The sequence below is a fragment of the Trachypithecus francoisi genome, unplaced genomic scaffold (genome assembly GCF_009764315.1).
Source record: "Trachypithecus francoisi isolate TF-2019V2 unplaced genomic scaffold, Tfra_2.0 Lachesis_group8, whole genome shotgun sequence".
NCBI lineage: Eukaryota > Metazoa > Chordata > Mammalia > Primates > Cercopithecidae > Trachypithecus > Trachypithecus francoisi.
Window position 1 is genome coordinate 102,855,072 of NW_022681473.1, and position 22,755 is coordinate 102,877,826.

Sequence of the window (22,755 nt, forward strand, 5' to 3'; positions counted from 1 at the left end):
CACAATCAGACCCTCAAAGTCATCAAATAGGACAAAGGAAAAAAAATCCAAAGGTCAGCAACCTCAAAGATTGAAGATAGATAATCCCACAAAGATGAGAAAGAATCAGTGCAAAGAATCCTGAAAATTCAACAAGCCCGAGTGCTTTCTTTCCTCCAAAGGATTGCATCATCTCTCCAGCAAGAGTTTGAAACCCAGCTGAGGGTGAGATGGCTGAAATGACAGAAGTAGAATTCAGAATATGGACAGGTATGAAGTTCAATGAACTACAGGAGTACGTTGTAACCCAATACAAAGAAGCTAGAAATTATAATAAAGCATGGCAGGAACTGACACACAAAATAGCCAGTATAGAGAAGAATGTAGCTGACCTGATAGAACTGAAAAACATACTATAAGAATTTCATAAATGCAAGTATTAATAGCAGAATAGACCAAGCAGAGGAAAGACTCTCGGAGCTTGAAGACTGGCTTTCTGAAATAAGACAGGCAGACAAGAATAGAGACAAAAAAATAAAAAGGAATGAACAAAACCTCTGAGAAATATGGGATTATGTAAAGAGACTGAATCTACAACTGATTAGTATACCTGAAAGAAATGGGGAGAATGGAATCATCTTGGAAAACATATTTCAGGATATCAGCCATGAGAACTTCCCCAACCTAGCTAGAGAGACCAACATTCAAATTCAAGAAATGCAGAGAATCCCAGTAAGTTACTTCACAAAAAGATTATCCCCAAGACACATGATCATCAGATTCTCCAAGGTCAAAATGAAAGAAAAAATGTTAAAGGCAGCCAGAGAGAAAGGCCAGGTCACATACAAAGGGAAACCCATCAGACTAACAGCAGACCTCTCAGCTGAAACCCTACAACTGAGAAGAGACTGAGGGTCAATATTCAATATTTCTTAAAGAAAAGAAATTACAACCTAGAATTTCATATCTAGCCAAACTAAGCTTCATAAGTGAAGGAGAAATGAGATCCTTTTCAGACAAGCAAATGCTGAGGAAATTTCTTACCACCAGACCTCCCTTACAAGAGCTCCTGAAGGAAGCAATATGGAAAGGAAAGACTGTTATCAGCCACTACAAAAACACACTGAAGTACACAAAGCAGTGACACTATAAAGCAACCACATAAACAAGTCTGCAAAATAACCAGCCAACATCATGATGACAGAATCACATCTCCACATATCAATAATAACCTTGAATGTAAATGGGCTAAATGCCCCAATTAAAAGACACAGAGTGGCAAGTTGGATAAAGAACAAAGATTTATTGGTATGCTGTCTTCAAGAGATCCATCTCACATGCAATGACACACGTAGGCTCAAAATAAAGGAATGGAGAAAAATCTACCAAGCAAATGGGAAACAGAAAAAAAGCAGGGATTGCAATCCCAGTTTCTAACAAAACAGACTTTAAACCAGGAAAGATAAAACGAATAAAAAAGACAAAGAAGGTAAAGAGTTCAAATGGTAAAGAGTTCAATTCAACAAGAAGATCTAGCCAACTTAAATAGCATACACGCAACACAGGAGCACCCAGATTCATAAAGCAAGTTCTTAGAGACCTTCAAAGAGACTTAGACTCTCATGCAATAACTGTGGGAAACTTTCATGCCCCACTGACAATATTAGACAGATCACTGAGACAGAAAATTAACAAAGGTATTCAGGAACTGAACTCAGCACCAGATCAAATAGACCTAATAGATACTTATGAAACTCTCCACCCAGAAACAACAGAATATATATTATTTTCATTGACACATGGCACATACTTTTAAATTGATCACATATTTGGAAGTAAAACACTCCTCAGCAAATGCAAAAGAACTGAAATCATGAAAGACAGACTCTTGGACCACATCACAATCAAATTAGAAATCAAGACTAAGAAATTCACCCAAAACCATACCACTACATGGAAATTGAATAACCTGCTCCTGAATGACTTTTGGGTAAATAATGAAATTAAGGCAGAATTCAAGAAGTTCTTTGAAACCAATGAGGACGAAGATACCACATACCAGAATCTCTGGGACATAGCTAAGGCAGTGTCAAGAGGGAAATTAATAGCACTAAACACCCATATCAAAAAGTTAGATAGGTCTCAAATTAACAACCTAACATCACAACTAAAAGCATTAGAGAATCAAGAGCAAACAAATCCCAAAGCTAGCAGAAGGCAAGAAATAACCAAATCAGAGCTGAAGTGAAGGAGATTGAGTCACGCACACAAAAAAACCCTTCAAAAGAGCAACAAGGGGCACGCCCAAGATGGCCGAATAGGAACAGCTCCTGCCTCCAGCTCCCAGCATGAGTGACACAAAAGACGAGTGATTTCTGCATTTTTAACTGAGGTACCGGGTTCATCTCACTGGGGCATGTCGGACAGTTCGTGCTGGTTCACGGGTGCAGCCTGACCAGCAAGAGTTGAAGCAGGGCGAGGCATCGCCTCACCTGGGAAGTGCAAGGGGAAAGGGAATGCCTTTTCCTAGCCAAAGGAAATTGAGACACACAACACCTGGAAAATCGGGTAACTCCCACCCTAATACTCTGCTTTACCAAGGGTCTTAGCAAAGGGCACACCAGGAGATTATATCCCACAGCTGGCCGAGAGGGTCCCACCCTACGGAGCCTCCCTCATTGCTAGCACAGCAGTCTGAGATCTAACTGCAAGGGGGCAGTGAGGCTGGGGGAGGGGCGCCCGCCATTGCTGAGGCTTAAGTAGGTAAACAAAGCCACTGGGAAGCTGGAATTGGGTGGAGCCCACCACAGCACAAGGAGGCCTGCCTGCCTCTGTAGACTCCACCTCTGGGGACAAGGCATAGCTAAACAAAAAGCAGCAGAAACCTCGGCAGAGGTAAATGCCCCTGTCTGACAGCTTTGAAGAGAGCAGTGGATCTCCCAGCACGGAGGTTGAGATCTGAGAAAGGACAGACTGCCTGCTCAAGTGGGTCCCTGACTCCTGAGTAGCAGTAGAAGGCTTCTTGGGTATGCAGGTACTGGCACAATCCAGCATTTGAGTTTGAAACCAGAGTGCAATCAGTATTGACCTGAGAGGTGCCCCTGGAAAACTGGCCTGTGAAGATGATCCTGTCACGGTCTTGGTGTCTTGTCCTCCAGAGAGCCAACGCTCCTTCACTGGGGGTGGGTGAGCAGCAGAGACAGGGGTATCTGGCCCCCACAGAACAAAGTGAAGCCGACCAGTTAGGTGCCATTGTTGAAGTTGATCACCTTTCCTGAAGCACCTGCCATCAGCCCTGGGGAGGACATCCTGGCCCTCAGGAAATCCCTGCCGTATTGCTTCCTATGTCCCACCAAGTGGTCTGTCACCTCCAGCAGGATGTCCAGCTGGTCCCCCCTGTGGTGTGTGTCTCGAGGGTTGAGGATGGTGGCTGTGCTGTGTGCAGCACTGGTGGTGGTGTTTAGGTGAAAGGTCTGGGTGGGGTCAGCTAGTCTAGTTTCTCCATGATTTCCTTTATCCTCAGCTTAGTCTCTGCTGCTGAAACTTCTGGACACAGTGGTGCTTCATGGTAGGAGAGAATATTAGGAAGGTATCCCTGTGATGAAGAAAGATAGGCATCTCTTGTCCTCACCAAAACTGAAATGGCAAAGAATGTGACTTATTATGTGTATGCAGCTGAACCTGTCCTTATTTCATTAACCTTAATAATGCATTTATATCTTTATTCATATATAACTACTGAAGTGTTCAGTCTAGAAATTGGCCATAATTAAAATGCTGAAAGTTTTGAGTAAATCACATGAGTCAGTTGTTCCATTTGTGCTTTAACCACTTATTCCATAGGATGTTAAAAATCCATTTAAAAAACCCATTGAACCTAAAAATATATGGCTAAGAAAAAATTATTTGATTAAAAAATGATTACAATAGCAAATTGAAGGAAGTAATTATTAAGAAATATTGAGGTATTTCTGAGTCTTAATAGAATGAAAGGAAAAGTCATCATGAAAAAATTAACATTTTCAACAGTGAAATGCAAAGACATTTTGTAAAAATTCGTTAAATTTTGAATGGGTATCATGTAAACATGGTACAAAACTCAAAAGACACAAAAAGGAATGAAGTGTGGAAATAAATTTCTATTTCATTCCTGCCTCCTGCCACATAGTTTTCCTCCCCAAATTAATCACTCTTATCCTCCTTATAAATACCTTTCTAGAGCCTATGTGTGTGCATATGTATGTGTACATGCATAGATCACTTATATTTTCTTTTTCACATAAAATGCATTGTTCTGTACCTTACTTTTTTGTGTAATGATGTATTTTTAATGTCTTTTCATTTCAGGACATATTGAACTCCCTCAGTCATCCATTAAGATGGATACACAGCATTTCACTGTATAGATTTTTTTAAGCAGTCTCTCATTGCTGGACATATAGATTTTCTCAATCTTTTGCTATTACAGTATTGAAAGTATAATCTTGTGTTTGCACCCTGGAAATGGAATAACTACATTGAAGTTTAAAAGCATGCCCTGTTCTGAAAAATAGGAAGGTTTGCGTTTCTGTTCTAGTGATTTTCTTTCTTTCTTTCTTTTCTGAGACAGGGCCACTCTAATGCCCAGGCTGGAGTGCAGTGGCACAATCATGGCTCACTGCAGCCTCCATCTCCTGGGCTCAAGTGATCCTCCTGCCTTAGCTTCCCAGGTAGCTGGGACCATCAGCATGCACCATCACACCCAGCTAATTTTTTGATATTTTGTAGGAATGAGGTCTCACTATGTTGCCCAGGCTGGCCTTAAACTCCTGGGCTGAAGTGATCCTTCCACCTCAGCCTCCCAAAGTATTGGGATTACAGGCCTGAGCCACCATGCTCAGTCGTGATTTTCTTTACATAACATAAAAATTTATACATATAATATATTTACATAAAATACTTCATCTTTTCTTTATTCGGCAGTGTTTATTGACTCCCTAGCATAGACAGTGACTAAAATATTTATTTATACTTCCCTGCTCCAATTTTTTCTCTCTATGACTCTATTGTTGCTTATTTATCTTTGTGTTTACATCTATTTTCTTAAAAAACATGTTTTAATAAACTATGTCTATATTTACATATATCCTGTTAATATATTAAGTAGTATCTTTTAACACGAGGCTAAAAATGATAAGGAAGTATCTCCACCAACTTTTTTTATTTACAACATTTCTATATTGTCATAGTATATAATATTTACATTGTTTTCTCTTTATAGTCTCCATAGTTTTGTTTTATTTTGTTCTTTGGTTAGTACTATAATTAAGTGGATTCAGTACTTGTCATTCTGTTTATAAGAGTCTTTATCATTTATCTCTTGTTTAGCTGAAGCTAGTCTTTTGCATTTTTTTTAAAGAAGAGCTTATGAGAACTATATCCCCTGAGTTTGTTGTAATAGTTGGATTTTTAAAAAAGTTGAATCTATAAATAACCTGGGACCTATTTGATATGTGGTATGGGGTGAGAATACAAATTAAATTGTAACCTCCAGTAATGTACAAGATCTAGAGAAACAATTTTTGCTTATTACTTCTTTAACCTTCAGAAAGATGAAACTGTCCAAGAGACAAATTAAGAATTAATATATGCTTTCCTTTGCATACATTCATTGAAACTGAGAGGAAACTGAGACTTCAAACAGAAAAACATGTGTTCACTGAATTTGAGGGTGTAGCAGAGAAAATAGTTCATATAATTAACTGTAGGGTCCTGGTTGGGAAGAAAAGGAAATTGGGACCAGAAGGGATCTGATAAGATGAAAGAAAAGGGAAGAAACAAGGAAACAGTGCCTGGCATTCGATCTATTTTTGTTTACTGAATCTGTGACTGAATTCAGAGTTTCTGGGAGGTGCAATGAGAATAAGCTTATAGGAAATAAAGAAGAGTAAGAGGCTGTGGTTAGAAAGTAAATGTGAAAGGCAGTCTTTCTGAAGTAGAGCAATTCAGGTGATAACAAGGTTCAAGGTGTGGCCCTCGAAGTGGGTTGTCAAAACACATTAGATTTGCAGGTACTGGTATTTCAAAAGAAAAATCACCATAAAGCTTCAATTTTGAATTGACTTAGAGGGGCCTAATGGAAGGGTTCTGGGAAAAGATGAAGATTTAGCCAGATACCTGATCATTCGGTGAATTTGGGGCAATCGATGCTATGAGGTTAGTCCTATCTTATGTTCCTTCTACAGATTAGGCAATTAAGCAAGAAGATGTTAAGTAGTTTGCCTATAGCCACACAATTAATAACTACCAGACTCAAAATTCAAATCCAGGCAGTCTGTTGCTAAGCCTGTGATCTAACGTTTCTGCAGCCCTACCTCCCAGTTGTGTTTGGCGTGGGGTGCGCTGTTGCTGTTAATTTTATTTGAATGCAATCCTAGGGTTGGTGGAGAGACTGAGGAGCACACAAAAGCTCCTGGACTCTGTCTTATACTAGGTGTAGTAGGGACATTCAGGCAAGGGTAGGACACTCAAGAGCCTGCTCAAGAACAATTCAAAATTTAGTAGGAGTCACAAGTTAAGAGAAAACAGGTTTAACTCTATCCATCTTCCTTACCATGGTCTCTCAGGTTAGAAAATCATAGATAAAGTGATGGAGTATCAAATCTTTCCCAATTAAAAAACCTACCTGTCCATAATTCATCACCAGACAATTTAATGCTATGTTTTTAGTCTGACCTGGGGTAGATTGAATTCTGAGATAGATTTTATTCCGTAAGTGGAGAAAGTAAGCCTTGTTATTGTTATTATTATTTAAAAACCTTTTTTGGAATTCTGACAGTTATAAAAATGATCTATATGATGAGCCTTAACAGAAGTACCACATGATTTTACAAATCATCTTATCTGAAAATAAGAGCACACACACAGAGAGGAACTGGACACAAAGCCACATGAAGAGATGGTCCCTTTTGTACCTGCTGTTCCTTCTGGAATGCGTTCCCACATTTCCCTCTGGGTTACTTTCTCTGTCCCTTCTCTTCCACCTCCCTGAGCCCTACTTCTTCTTCTAGTCTTGGCTTAGATATCACTTCCTCTGGGACAGTTTCCTCAAGCTCTCATCTCTGAGGTGGGTGACCTATGTGTTCATCCTGGTACCCTTCCATAGCAGGCATCATGCAGTATTCCAATAGCCTGTTACTTACTGCTATTCTCTCTATCATCGTTGATGAGGACAGGGACCACACCTGTCCTGTTCAGCGCTGTGTCCCCATCTCAAGGCCTACCATGTAATAGTTGATGAGTAAATACATATTTATTGAATAAATGATTCTCAGACCAGAACCTTGTTCTTCCTTACAGCTGCTTCAGTGTCTTTTCCGTTGGGATCTTTCAGGTTCTCAGTATGTATCATTAGCATAATCAAAAAGGAGGGAACTTGAAGACAAGGCAATTAGTGGCTGTATGTAAATTTTTTGGAAGACCCAGGTTTCCTGCTTCTTAGATTATTTGTCCCTTCCCCACAAATGTCAACTCCGTATCCCTCCTCCCTTACCCAGAAATCAGGAGGTGGAAAGAAGTTTCCATGATTATTCTCACTATAAACACAGCATTTTGGCCCTTTGTTCATAGATGATCATGATGCTGCTCTGTTTTATTTTGATTCTTCCTTCCCTCAGTTCACAGAAGATTTATTTTTTATTAATTTGTGAAATGTGCTGTGTACCTTTTTAATGTACACTACCATTTATCTTCTGTTTTATGTCATGTTCTAGATACACAGAGATATAGCATCACGTATTTGACAAATATTTATTGCTTGCTACTACGTGCTGGGCCCAGTGCTAAGGACTAAAGATGAATAAAATGGTTCCAAGCATGCAGCTAGGATCACAACTGTGCATCTCCATGGAGGATGCTTCCTCCACTCTGGTGAGTTGGAGGAGAATAGAGAAACCAGAGGCTGGGGGTCAGGAAGTAAGGGGAGAAGGAAGGGCGGTGGGAAGCTGACATCAAAGCGGCACACAGACCACTTAGGGGCCTTCATAAACCATGCCCTGATGGAGGCCCCAGCTGCACCCCTGATGGCTCTGCTCCCACAGCTTTGCATCTGCTAGTCCTCCTCTTTGTTGTAGCCACACAAGTATCAGGGGGAGGCACATGCCATGGATTAAAGTGACCCTTAGGAATGCTGGGAGCAGGTTCACAAGGTACACAGGTGCCTGGATGTCTTGGCCTCCTGTGAGGTTGGAGCAGGCTCTGTAGTGTGCAATGACGGAACCCAAGTGTTCCCACACACTGGGTATAAATTTCGGGTTGAATGTGGCCCTCGGCTATTTGGTGCTTATCTTCACACCAGCACTCCTTTTACCATACCAAGAGCTGCAAATAACACAATTCAGGCTTTGAGACCAGGAGCAGTGGCGGGAAACACTGTGTTCAGCAACATCTGCCTTGCCTCTCCGAGATCTGCTGAGAGGTACAGAAAACGTTAGGATTAGCTCAGCACATTCGGCCCCACAGCCATTGCACTGTGCTCTCGGTGTTGTACCTTGAGGCTGTAAAACATGCCCAGATAGCCAAAGGGCCACATGGTATATTTCAATGAAGGAAAACCCTATCTTTAAAGAAGACGCTGCTAGCTACCAGCCTCAGGTGAAGACTGGAAAAATAAACCTTGACAAAAAGGGAATGTTTTTTACTCTATGTAAGAGCACCTTGTTTTTGTGAATGGGGTTCTTGTCCACATATCTGAAGATCTTTTGGATATATTTGGAAATTGAAATCTTTATTGTTGGAAATTGAATAGATGGAAGGAGGAATTGAGATTTGGGGAGACCATCACTTTGCTCTGAGGTGTCCTTTGCTCTGTGGTGACACCTCAGAGTGTCAAAAATCTTGACTCATCCAGGGAAGGGCTGTGAATTAACAGAAATGTTTTTGGGGAATAAAAAGGAAGCTTTTAACTCTATGTTTGCAAATTTACTTACCTCAGCCCAGGAAGGTTAAATGTAAGTTAATTTGCACTTATATTGGATACAAGGTGAGAAAACTGGAAATTGATTTCTTGAGTTTACTGTGAAATTTTGAACATTTACATATTCATGCTATAAAAAAGTATTTCCCTAGTTAATTTCATGCAAAGTGACAGCTTTTACAACCTGTTTAGCATATTAACAAACCACTTTTATTAGTAATGACATGAGTATTAATAACAGGGACAAGATTTCCAGATTTCCTTTTCTTATAAGACCACAACCATTATTAAGAACCCCAAGAACAAAACCACAATGTCTAGGCATAATGTGACAAAGTTTGCTGACGGGGTGACAGAGTTGACCGCACAATCTTGAGAAACACAGCCACACACATTTTATGAGCCTTTTATATGACCGTTGTTAAATTTGGATAACCATTTTTCAAATTATACATATTTTCTAAAGATACTTTACAGAAAATGCTTTCTATCCAGTTTGGTAAAAGGGTTCCTTCCATGAGCCCATTGAATTCATATTAATAAGAAAGTACATTTCAGCATCATATGCTGTCCTCTCATTGGTTCTTATCCCATTAACACTTATTCCTGGTTATAGATTCTGGAGCTTTCTAAAGAGATGGTAAAACCTCTTTCTAAAGAAATGGTAAATGTTTTAATAAAGTTCTCTTTGGGGGAAAAAGAAGCAAAACTTAGTCTCTTTTCTCAAGATGTTTACAAGCTGTTAGAGATGACAGATACTTTTTAAAATACATGTTTTTGTTTCTTTTATAGAGTAAATGACAAAACACTGTGGAAACATTATTCTTTTTGGGGGTGTCAGGGAAAGCTTCACAGAATAAATAAAATTCAGACTGGGTTTTAAAGGGTGATTGGGAGTTTGACAGGTGGAAGGAGGGGCAGGAGGGCATTCAAGTCAGAAGGAGCAGCATGTAGAGTGGTGCAGAGGCTTGAGAGACTGATGTATTTGGACACGTATTTGTCTTGTGTGTCGGACATTTAAAAATTTTTATGTATGTATCTTATTTTTTATTGCATACATTTAAAGTATACAGTGTAATGTTTTGATACACATATGCATAGGGAAATGATTACTATAGTCAAGAAATTAACATATTCATCACTGCACAATTACCTTTTTAATTGAGGTAGAATACCTAAAATCTAGTCTCTCAGCAAATTTTCCATATACAATATTAACTATAGTCCTCATGCTATACATTAGCTCTCTAGACATTCATCCAATACAACTTCAAGTTTGTACCCTTTGACTTACATATCCCCGTTTTCTCTTCCTCTCAACCTGGATATCTACCATTCTACCCTGTTTCTGTGTGTAATTTTTAAGTTCCATATATAAGTAAGATCAAGCAATATTTTTCTTTCAGTATTATTTCTTTTCTTCAATGTTGTTATTTTACTTAGCATAACGTCCTCCAGGTTCGCCCATGTTGTTGCAAATATAGCAGCATCTCCTTTTGTAAGGCTGAATGATATTCCAGTGTACATATATACTGCAATTTATTTATCTGTTCATCTATTGATGGGCATTTAGATTGTTTCTGTATCTTGGCTATTGTGAATAATGCTGTAATGAGCATGAGAATGCAGATATCTCTATGAAGGGCTGATTTCATTTCCTTTGGGATACTCAGCAGAGTAATTGCTGGGTCATATGGTAGTTCTGTTTTTAGAGGAACTGCCATACTGTTTTCCATAATGGCTGTACCAGCTTACATCCCACCAAGAGTGTACGAGAGCTCCCTTTGTGTGTGAGAAAATATTAACATCTCCTCATTTTTAGCAGCCGCCTATATATACTGATGACTTCCAAATTGAGCATCTGTCTTACAGACCTCGCTCCTGAATTGGGACTCATATTCTATCTACAGGACATCTGCATTTTGATATTTGTATGGAAATCTTCACCTCATTTAACTAAAACCTAAATTCATTTTACCCTTTTCCCCAATACCTTCCTTCCCCTTTATTTTCTTCAGTGAATGTTGGGGTTCTCCTTCAAGTTATTTGTGTCCAATTTGCGGCTATCATTGAAACTTCTAAGCGAGCTGCCTCAAGGGAAAAATGATTGAATATCACCATGTGCTAGAACTAGGTAAACATTTTCCATATATCATCTAATTTGATTCTTTGAATGTAACATTGAGGATATTGAAGTTCAGAGATTAAATTCCTAAATTGGCTGAGTTGACAAATGAAGACACTGGAATTCAAAACCAGGTCTGACCTCAAGCTCTCTTATTTCTGTTATGCCACATTGGCCATAGTTCTAAATATCTTGCCTCATTTCTCTTTCTGAAAGGCAAATCTAATCATGTCCTGTCTGTATTATGGTTCTTTAACCACTCCCCATTACTTTTAAGATAAAGCCCACATTCCTTAGCATGTCATATAAATCTTTCATCATTTGGGTGCTGCCTCCCCACTTTTTTCTCATTGTTTTGTGTCACTAAAGGTTCGTAATTCTTGCCATTTCCTGAATGAGCCTTTTTTTCAACAAGTTTGTCCCACTTCTCTCTCTCCTTCCTTCTTGTCAACTTGACTCTCTCATTCTTCACGAATGAGTCCAGGTAATACTTCCTCTATAAAACTTGATAGCATCTCTCTATCACAGAGTTCAGGTTTTGTTTGTTGGTGTGTTTCTATAACTTCTTGACTCTTGTGATACTGCATTGCTTTGAATCTACCTGCTTGGTCTTCTCCACAAGACTGAGGATGATGGTCGTTTTGCCCTGTTCCTTTGTATCAAAATTGGTTAACATAGCATGTGGCACAGAGTAGATGCCAATAATTGTTTACTTAAACAAAATATGGTTTTCCAGCTTTGAAAACTGGGTGGATACTAATATCATTGATCAAGAAATGGAACACAGAAAGAGGTGAAAATTTGCTAGAGAGGAGATATTTCTTTTGGCATTAACATGCTGTATTTGAGGTCTGTCAAGTGTAAGTGGAGATGTCTCATGTAAAGTTGGCATTAGACTAGAAAGCTGAAAATAAAAATTTTGGAGTCATTGGATGAGATGATCTAGGGTAAAAAGCATTCCAAGAATACTGCTTCATAGGTGGTGTTGTATACTTTACATTGCATCAAATCATGTAGGACATAATGACAGGTTGTCCTGCTGTTAATAAAGCTAAGTTTGAGCAGCAGATTCAGAAGTGACAGCCTGCTATATCCGTAGTAAAGTTCCAATCAAACTTTTAAAAAAGCTCATTCACTGATGATCTCTGCCTTACTTACTTATTTAAGTAGAAGTATTTAAATGGTGATTTCCTAATTCTGTCATTCTTTCTGTATTCATTAGCTGTAATTCTTCCAAAAAGAAGAAATTTCCCTTATCTATTAGGGTTATTGATTTTCTCTTTAAGAGGAAAGAGGATAAATGTTCACATATTTGCCTTTTGTTGCCAATTTTCAAAATAAGGGTTTACCCAACTCCACTTATGACACATGAGAGATTTTGCTTTTATTCTTGCATGTCTCTTTTTGTATTATTATGAGCTCATGGATTTTATATATTATGTATTTCAATTAACTGCAGTCATTAGTCTTTCTGATGCTAAATCTAGCGAGGCCAATGAAGAGATTCCTTTGGGTTACCTCCTCTGTTCCATGATATGGTTCCATTTGTCTTTGATTATTTGCTTTCTGGCATAACAAGATGTCCAGGCTCATGGTATATATATATTTTCTGTTCCAGTCCTGGAATAACCCTTTCCTTCAAGGATGCCTGTTTTCTTTTGTTGAGGAAGGGTTCTTAGAGACCACAGTCAGGGTGCTTGGAGTGATTATTGCTAATGGGTTATCATTGCTTCTAGGTCTTTTCAATAGACAGAGCTAGGAAATATCTATATTGGAAATAGAAAGCATCATGAATTTGTACAGATATTTTCAAATCAGCTTAATAACATGACTTTTAAAAAACTTCTTTAATATTTTAAAGAAGCGTCAGAACCAGGCATGGTATAGTCATTCTACATGTCTGATTCTCTTGGTTTTGCATCCCATATCAGTTGTCATTGTCCTTACATAGCCTTCCTCCCAAAAAAGATTCTTTTAAATTTATTTTCCTTAGTTCCTAAAATGAATAAAACTGACTTTACAATACATGTGGGATTATGTGCAGAGATTGATTCCTAGTGATTTTGTATAGTATTTATCCCTTAGCAAATGTAGTTTAAGAACATGTTAATCTGATTTCCAATCACATGATCAGGTGGGTGGACATTATTAGTGCCATATGCAATGGTCATGTCCCAGGCATCAATGATGCCCACGTTGAGGTCTTTGAAAATATCCTTCGTGATAAGATATTGAATATAACCATGGAAGTCTCCAAGCCTCTCTGTGTCTAAGTGCATCTCCCTGATGTTTTCTGTCTTAATAATCACTTTAGTGGTTGGGCTTCTTAGGAATAGTCTTTCAATAGCCTTTCGGACACCAATGGCCCTGCGAATAAAAATGTCAATGGGAAATGGTCTGAAGTGCTGGCCAAAGGTGATGACGATGGCTGTGTTTTTGTCACCTGATAGCCGGTCAATTTCCCGAGGGATATAATCATGACCTATCAGAGAGTAGAGCTGTAAAGTGACGAAGGGATGGTTATGTTTTTTCCATTGAATCTGAGTGTGTCTTTCTGCATCCAGAAGCAAATGTTTCTTAAAAATTCCAGTTTCATGAAGATCAAAAACTTTAGTGCTGATAAAAAAGTAAATAGATGTTTTAATTAGAAGATAATGGTTAATATTCATGAAAAAGAATGTCCTATCAATTATTTAAAATACTCATCCCACCTAGATAATTGCTCACTGGAGTCTTTCTACTCTCTGGGGTACGGTACCCCCAGTTCATACATGTAAAATGTCAATAAAAAATGTAAAGTTTTCATTGGAATTTTAAAAGAGGACCAACATTTCTTATGAAAGAGGGAATAAAATACATTTTAAATTTAAAGGTTCAAATCCAGAAAGCTAAATGAAGTAAAAAACAAAATAGTTCAAATCAGAGAATAGAGACTTCATTAAAAGTACTTTAAAACCAGCCTGAATTTCTAAGAGAATATAAAGTAACTACCTACTTTTTACAACTTTGGGTAAGTAGTAGATCCACTGACGTAGCGTAGAATCTCCCAGGAGGTAAATGAGTTTGCCTTTCAAACAGCCGTTTATCTTAATTGTGTCTAACTGAACCTGGTTGCAAAATGTTGTTATCCATTTTCCTTGTAAAGTATAACCACCAGGGACAGGAGGCTTCATTCCAACTTGGCATTTCTCTTCTATTTTTTCACTCTCTGGTAACAAAGACACTTGTAAATGATTTTATTGGCATAAGTTAGACATCTAGCCTTCTTTCCTGGTCCTTTGTTTTCTTGCTCTCTTTTCCCCTTCCTGTAATGCCTATGTCCTTTTTCTGTCCCTTTCTAGTCCTATTCTTTGATCATTAGCTTTGCCTCAGGCATTTCTACTGATTCTTTTGAGAGATTTTGAGTCATCTTGCCTCCTGTCTAATTCCTTTTCCCTTAAATTTGGTCATTAGCTAAATCTTGACGTTCCATCTTTTCTTTGACGTTCTGTCCTTTCTTCCTGATTCTGTGGTGACTTCTGTCTTTGTCTCTTACCCGAATGATGTTAGTGGTCTGCCAGTTGGTGCCGTTGTATACAATTCTTTCCCTTTGTTTCATTAATGAAGGAATGAATAATCTTAATTTTTCCGTGTTCAAAAAATGGCTTAAAATATGTACATTAAAAATAAAAACCTCAAATAGTATATTAGTCACCTAGCTTGACAATTTTTTTTAAAAAACTAGACTTTGCTAAAAGCAACATGCAACAGCTATTACAAACCAGTATTCTGAGACATTCCAGGAAGTTTCACTAGAGTTTCAGGCTGTTTGCGCATGGTCTGCCTTCTATTACGAGTAGGTAGCAGTGCAGCAAATGTCCTGTTATAGCATAACAAAGGTCATCCAATTTCTCCTGTCATGTTTCCTTGCCACTATCTATGCTGCCATCCCATCACTGAGCCAATGCCTTGTATTTTAGGACTTGTTACATCAGGACTTCTGTACTGATACTACGTTGTATATGAGATAGGAAACCAGTTTGAATGCTGTAAGAAAGACCAAGATAATAATGACTTAAAAAAAAAAAGTTTATTTCTGTCTCACACAACAGGCCTGGAGTGAGAAGGACAGGGCTAATATGCCATTGCATGGTGTTAGGGACTCTTGTTTCTTCTATGTTATGGCTATGCCATTCTTACCATGTGGCTTCAATCTCATGGTCTAACCTGGCTCTTGCCATTCTCACGTTATATCTAAAGTTCAGCTAGTAGTTAGGGAAGAAATGGATAAGGAGGGCAAGTTTTTTTGCTTTTAAAGCATGACCTAGAAGTTTCCCACTCACACTCCTGGAAAACACTTAGTCATGGTCACAACTAGATATAAGGAAGGATGGCCATGGGTCTAGCCACAAACTGGTTTCTATTACTAAAGAAGGAGGAGGCAGTGAATATTGGGGAACCATTGGCGGTCTCTGCTTTACCCTCCTTGCTTAGTTCCTCAGAGGCCTTGCAGTCTCTGGCTGCCTATGTCCACAGAATTGTACATCATTACATGGTTGTGTTGTGTTTGTAACCTATGGACAAAGTGATAAAATGATGCTGGTTGCAGAATTGGCAAGTGCACCTGAAATAGCTCTTAAGTCTTGGTGATTTGGCTTACTAAAGGAAGTTTGTATAATCCTATAATTATGTTGGAATTACAGTGTGATATTGATGGGTTTCTATGAGGCTTGATAGCATTGCACCCTAGATGATTGAATACCATGACCCTGGAAACTTGAGTTTCATAGTTAGTAAGTATTCTTTATCCTAATAATGTACTGGCACACTTTGCTGAGAACATAGCCTTTGTTGTAAATACAACATAGTATTGTTGTAAATCCTATGTTGTGTAATCTTTATGTGTCAGGTATTCATTTTGCCATGTATCAAACTTGTAACAAATTTGCTTATGATTACTCTTACATGTTTATTTTACTTAATAATTTTAGAATAGGCTTGAGCATTTTGAACAGTATGTGGGTAATAATATCAGGATTCTGTATATCAGCAAAAGCAATTCCATTTTAGATGCTAATCTGCTATGTTGGCTCCTGATTAACCCCAGTTTATCTATTGTTTGTTGTACAACAGCAGGTACTTATGGTAAATCTTGCCCTTAGGTCAAACAGCCTTGGTGGTATTGTACTTCAGTTGTCCTGTACATCCCATCTGAACCACCCTTCCCTTGTGCTCTGTAAGCCCTGGGTCTGGGGGTAATGGTATGGAGATCCACCATCTTGTCTCACCAATGGAGACATAAACATGGCTTCTGCTTGTAAGTCCCTACTAAATGTTTCTTTCGGAGAAACTGGATGTGTCAGACTCTTCTTTGGCCTCTCAGCTTCCTCAAACTTTGGGAGTAGGTTTGCACAGACCTGCCCACTGAGAAATAGATTCCATTATATTTTTGATTAGATAGGGAAACTAATAGTCCCCCAAAGATATCCACATCCTAATTCTTAAAACCTGTGAATGTGTTGAAGCAGAATATATAAAAAGAAAACCAAGTTTTCCTGTACTAGGCTGACCCACTCCAAGACCCAGGGAAGGGCAGGGCTCTGTTGAAGCTTTGGTAGCATTGTCTGCAGAGCCAGGTCCCAGAAGGGATGGGCTCCAGAGTCTCTCCCTCCCATCCCGAAGCAAGGTTGGGAAAAACAAGTTTTTCTCATTCAGCTTCCCCCTTCCCGCCTTACTATTCTCACAATTATCTTTGCAAGTTTTGTAAGTTCCTGTTTTTTCCTTCTGTGCAGCACAGCAAAGGTCACAACATATGGCTGAGTTGCAACACCTGGCTTGAGTGGTAAAACCTGTCACTGTTTGATAAACTGTCTTTATTCTGCTTCTGTACACTTGCTGGCCACCTTGTAGGTTTTGCACCATTTAGTGAAGTGTGTATTCAAGCTAGCCAATACCCTTCAGGTACATGTATAAGAGTCAAGCCCTGTCTTTGTTCATGGCTCAGCCTTTGGATGTTAATCTGCTGGCCAGGTAGCCACCTAAATAAAATCCTCCTGTTCTATCCATTGGTCTCTCCTGTCCCTTAATTCCCGCAACAATGTTGCCTTTTCCAGATATGACTAGGGTATGGCCTTTCAGATGGAGAGACTATCCTGGATTACATAGGTAGGCCCAATCTAATGTCACTGGTCCTCAGAAGTGGAAGAGGGAGGCAGAAGAGTGGGTCAAAGGTGTGACAAGAAAACTTGACCCTCTGCTGTGGCTTTGAAGATAGAGGAAGAGGGGTACAAGGAATGTGGGCAGCCTTAAAAACCTGGAATAAGCAAAGGAACAGATTCTCCCCTAGAGCCTCCAGTAAGGAACATGCTCCTACTCTACCTTGGGCTTAGCTCAATGAGCCCAACACTGGACTTCTGGACTACAGACTATAAGATGATATATTTTTGTTTTTAAAAGCCACTTTATTATAGCAGCAATGAGAAAATGATACATAGACAACTGACATTCTTTTAAATATAAAGTCATCCCATCCAGAGACAGTGTTTTTTCTTCTATTTATATGAATTTTATTTTATATTCCTTAGTGACATTTTAAATTGTTTTTCTACAGATCATGCATTTTGCTAAATTGTGAATTTGCATTTTAAAGCACAAAGTGGATTATACCACTTTCTTCCTCAGTTGGTTTCTGTGGCTTTCACATTTACTGAATAGTCACTGAAATCCTCAGCATGGCACTTGAGAACCTTCATGATTAGGTTCTTCCTCTCTTTCTAGGCTTATCCTCTGCTGCATTCCACAATATGCCCACCCCATTGGCCTATTGAACAAGTCCATGATGACTTAGTTCATGACTAGAATTATCAGATAAAAAGAGTTAGATAAAAAATACAGGACACCATATTAAATTTGTATGACTTCTAACAAGGAATAATTTTTTAGTGTAAGTATGGCCCATGCAACATTTTCCCCTTTTCTCAATGTATATATGACAGGCAATTAGAAATTACCCATATTCATTGATTCCCTGTATTATTATTTGCTTAACTCCAGCAACACTACCCATGATCTTTATGAGGTTTTTCTTTATTTTCTGACTACACATATCCTTCAGGACTCAGTCAAATACCAATTTTACCATAAGCTCTTTTGCCTCTTTACTGTCTTCATAGAGTTCGTAGGTTGAATGTCTTTCACATTGCAAGCTAACTGAGCATTTATTTTTCTCCATTTGTCCATAATGCCTGATATCTATGCAGTGCTCAGTAAATGTTTGCTGATCCTTTTGTAGTTCAGAAGCAAGATGATTGGGTTTTCATGCTCATGTGTGAGATGTGTCTCCCTCAAATCTTGTTATGACATCAGCACATTATCCATATGATGTGAGGAAAAATAAATAAACATTTGCAGAATAAATGAATAAATGGTGGCAATAAATTATTATAAGTTGAAGTAAGTATCATGATGGATGTTATCGGTAAACTAAGATAGACTTCATAAAAAGTTATCTTAAAGCTAAGGTATTCTTTCATAAGTAACACGGCTTTGTGTTTGTCTTTAAAACATATAATAAGATGAAAACTCCATATAAAATTGGTAATTGCATCAACTAAATGTTAGGGGGTTATGCCACCAGAGAGTTAGGAAACCAGAACTGAAAGCGTTCCTACTCTGAAGCTGTAGGTATCCATCCTTCAAAGACATTTGCACAGTGCCTTAGACTCTAGGAGATGAACTCTCAGGTTTAAATACGAATGTAGGATACTAATACTTTCTCCTTTTGGATATGTCAAGATGTCATCTCCTATAAACATTTTGAGTATCATTTCCTTGAGTTAATTTCTCCCTTTAAAGTCCAGCATAATTGACATCATAGACATCTGCTAGGAATTGTGCTCCAGGAGAACTACAATTACTTAGGTTAATGCTGATAAAATTTCCTCTGAGCATCACCTAACTCAGGACAGAGCCAACTTACTGTTACAATTAGCGACATCAATGTGTTTGTGATCCTTCATCATTTCAACTCCCACTTTGGACCTTCAAAAAAAAAAAAATAGAACAATAAATTAGCCTGCTCTATGCCCACGTAACATCAAAGTGAATCATCTCCTTGTAAGTGAAGGAAAAATTTTAATTTTCTATAACTGGAAGCTATTATTATTGTTGTAAATTTTAGATATATTGGGTATTGTAAATGAGTGAAGATTTTGAAAGGCTTTCTACCCTGCTGAGAGCACCTGAAGTCCAGGGCAGCTCTACTGATCTGCCACATGTAATCACTGTGTCTTGTCAGGACAGCTCTACCGATCTGCCACATGTAATCACTGTGTCTTGTCAGGGCAGCTCTACCGATCTGCCACATGTAATCAGTGTGTCTTGGAATTTTAGATTCAAAATATTTATCTAATTTACAAGTTCTCTTCTCTCTTTCTGCTTCCACATCTCCTGTTCAAGTTTGCAGAATAGTTTCCTTGGATTACTGTGAGCCTCTAAGTGGCCATGCAGGTCTCAGTTTTATCCCACCTAAATTTTTCAATCTGACTGCCAGAGCACCCTTTCTCATTGCAAATCCAACTGCACTACTGCTTACATCCCTTTACTGTCTCCCCATCATCATTCCCACCCAAGGAATCCAGCCTTTTTGGGTGGCAGGTAGACCTTCTATCGGAGGGCCTCTGCTTCATTTTTAATCCACATTTCTTGCTATGATTACCTTTGACTTTTCCGACAAACTTGCTTTCTGAAGATCATAAGCTTTATGAAGGAAGGTAACGCATGTGTCTGGTCCACTGCTGTATCCTTACTATCTATCAAAGTGACTGGCAGAAAGTATTGTTGAATCTGATGTGTTGATAAATGTACCTTACATTTCTTTCCTCCAACTGATGAAAGATGACTTTTCCTGCTTGAAAGCTCTTACTCACACTTTGTTTCAAACCTCTGTCTATGGCCATGTAAGTGGAGGAAGGAAGAAAAGGATTAAGGGGAGAATGGGGACCTAGGTGCCAAGTATAACAGATATAAGTGGTACCTGATTCCCTGCTATGGATGTCTCTCCACATGCCATCCTGAGAAGGAAAGGATCAGCATGTTTTCATCCTTTCTAGGATTTAGGCATAAGGATGGTTGACGGGTAGGAAGGGATTTGATGAGCTGTACCATCAGAGATAAAAGGGAAGGAACAGAAACTTAACTGTGCTTTTACTTTTCAGAAGGGAGCCAGGGACTAGATCAGGAGCCAAAACTTAGATAATGAGATAAGATTCTGGAATGCATGTTATTTTGTCATGTTTGGTGCCTACTCTTAGCGTATTTTTTTGAAAGCTTGTGGTAAAAAGACTCTAAACTTGACTTTGAAAACTGCTAGAAGGGGATAGCTGTGAACCTAGCATTCTACTCTGTCACCAAGCTTAGGAGAAATAAATCTTCGTAGGGGAAAATAAAAGGGTACTGGCAGAATTGAAAGAAAAAAGGAAATGGACTAAGCCTGTGAGACTTATGGAAAGTTAGCAAATGAGCAGAAGTCTCTGAAACTGATAGATGTCTTAGGGCTTGCCTCACAGTTCTGGGATTTGTAATAATAGATAGTTACCCTTTGCAAATCCTCAAAGTGGCCCATGTAGCAACCCTGATGGTCCATTCTAATCAACAAAGTGGTTTTCAGGTTAGTGGATAACAGGGAAACCAAAAAGTGAGCATCTGTTTGTGAGTCGGGGGAGAAAAGCTTGGCATTGTTGCAGCCATGATTGATAGAGGAAACATGCTTCCACCTCGGTTTGTGGCGGTCTGTTGAACAAGGGGTTTGCAGGAATCACTAGGTCACAACATGAGGAGTAAGAAGGACTTCTCCACCCTGAGAGGTATATACTGAAGAACATCTGATCATGGGATCAACTGGAGAAAACCAGTAGGAACTGGCTTTTCAGAAAGATCACTCAGTGTAGAGAATGGATGAGAGAGGGTATGACTGCTGGGAGAGAGACCAGTTGGGAAGCGGGTACGGGTAATCTAGATGAAATGATTATGGTCTGAACTTGCATAGCAGCACTGTGCATAGGGGAAAATGGATCAATGCAAAGATTTTTAAGAGCAAAAACAACAAAATATGATATGGGAGGTGAAGGAGCATGGATTTTATCATACACTTATCAAGGAATCTTTTTTTCAGTGGAACATCTGTGAACACACAGAAGAACAGTTATAGCAAAACACATGACTGAATGGACAACATAGTGAAAATGCAAACTTTGGCATAGAGTGGTGAGTAGAGGCCCCATGAAGACACCACATGTCTTACCTTGAGTAGAGGAGGCCTCTGAGTCATGCTCAATGTTGCAATGGGCAATGTAGCTCTGACTGGGGCACTTTTCAGGGAACACTTCTCAGTATAGATGAAAAGTATACTTACCTGTGGAAAAGGCTCTTTTCCTTGTCCGTAAGATAAGATACCTCTCTATTCTGGGTGGTCATGTGGGTCAGAGCCTCACAGGGCATGTGTTGAGGCTTCACACAATAGAAGGCTTCTTGGTCTCTGTTATCCAGATATTCACAGAGTTCAGCACTTGAGTTTAGGGTCAGGCCACATTCAGTGAAGACATGAAAGGTGCCATTAACAAATTTACCTTGAAAATAATTTTATAGCCTTGGTTCCTTGCCCTCCAGAGAGCTGATGCCCCTTCACTGGGATGGATGAGCAGCAGAGACAGGGAGATCTGGCCCTCCCAGAACAGAGTGAAGCTGACCAGGTAAGTGCCATTGTTGAAGTCTGTCACCTTTCCCGAAGCACCTGCCATCAGGGCTGGGGAGGACATCCTGGCCCTCAGGAAATCCCCACCATATTGCTTCCTGTGTCCCAGGTGGTCCCTCACCTCCAACAGGATGTCCAGCTGGTCTCCCCTGCAGTATGTATCTTGAGGGTTGAGGATGGTGGCTATGCTGTGTGTGGCACTGGTGGTGGTATTCACGTGGGTGAAAGGTCTGGGTGGGATCTGCTGATCTAGTTTCTCTATGATTTCCTTTATTCTGAGTTCAGTCTCTGTTGGTGACTTTAATGGTATCGGTGATGTTTTAGGGAATAAGGACTTTGCGGAGTTGTTCCAGTAATGGATGGAGATAGATAAGTTTAGAGCAGACCAAAGCTGAAATGACAAGGATTGTGATATACTATGAAATTAATCTGTCTAGTCATTTTCACTTATTATGAGTTTGAAGATTTGTTTACAGTGAATATTTGTATAATTGAATTCAATTTGTTACCAAATTGAATATTTGGTAACAAAGTGGCAGAGTAAACCAAAAGAGAAGAGAAACAAGGAAATGAGATATGATGATGATGATGATATAGTATTATTATATATTATTATCAATATTATTTAAACTGTGACAATTTTGTATAACATATAAACATTTACACTGTTACCTCAATATTTTAGAGAATGTCTGAACAGTTGTAGATATATTTGATCCAAAATATATAGCTCAGAGAATAATTATGAGCAATAAACTGGTGATGATAAGTTTACTCTTTGTTTTCATATATGCCTTACATCCAGTAACATCTATATCTATTAGTCATGACTAGTAGTCCTTTTCTCTCCAAATGTATCATAGTTCAAGCCACCATCATTTATCTCCTGGATTATGGTGGCCACCTGAAGGATGATGACTGTCTTCAGACTTCAAGGAAGACAGTCCTGCTTTCCCTCCATTTAATTTC

At 38.9% G+C, this 22,755-nt stretch overlaps 1 protein-coding gene and 1 non-coding gene across 2 annotated transcripts; one reads left to right on the forward strand and one right to left on the reverse strand.

Annotated features, from left to right (window-relative positions):
- Window positions 1–13,398: 13,398 nt before the first annotated feature.
- LOC117080571 (NXPE family member 1-like) lies at window positions 13,399–22,178 on the reverse strand. Its single transcript, XM_033205711.1, has 4 exons — window positions 21,448–22,178; window positions 19,015–19,076; window positions 14,053–14,265; window positions 13,399–13,673 (listed from the first exon to the last, which is right to left on the reverse strand). Exons 1-4 carry the CDS (start codon window positions 21,531–21,533, stop codon window positions 13,543–13,545), a joined length of 492 nt encoding a protein of 163 aa, XP_033061602.1. The 5' UTR covers window positions 21,534–22,178; the 3' UTR covers window positions 13,399–13,542.
- On the forward strand, window positions 18,316–18,419 carry LOC117081888. Its single transcript, XR_004436360.1, has one exon. It is a non-coding gene; the product is annotated as a small nucleolar RNA U13 (small nucleolar RNA).
- Window positions 22,179–22,755: the final 577 nt, after the last annotated feature.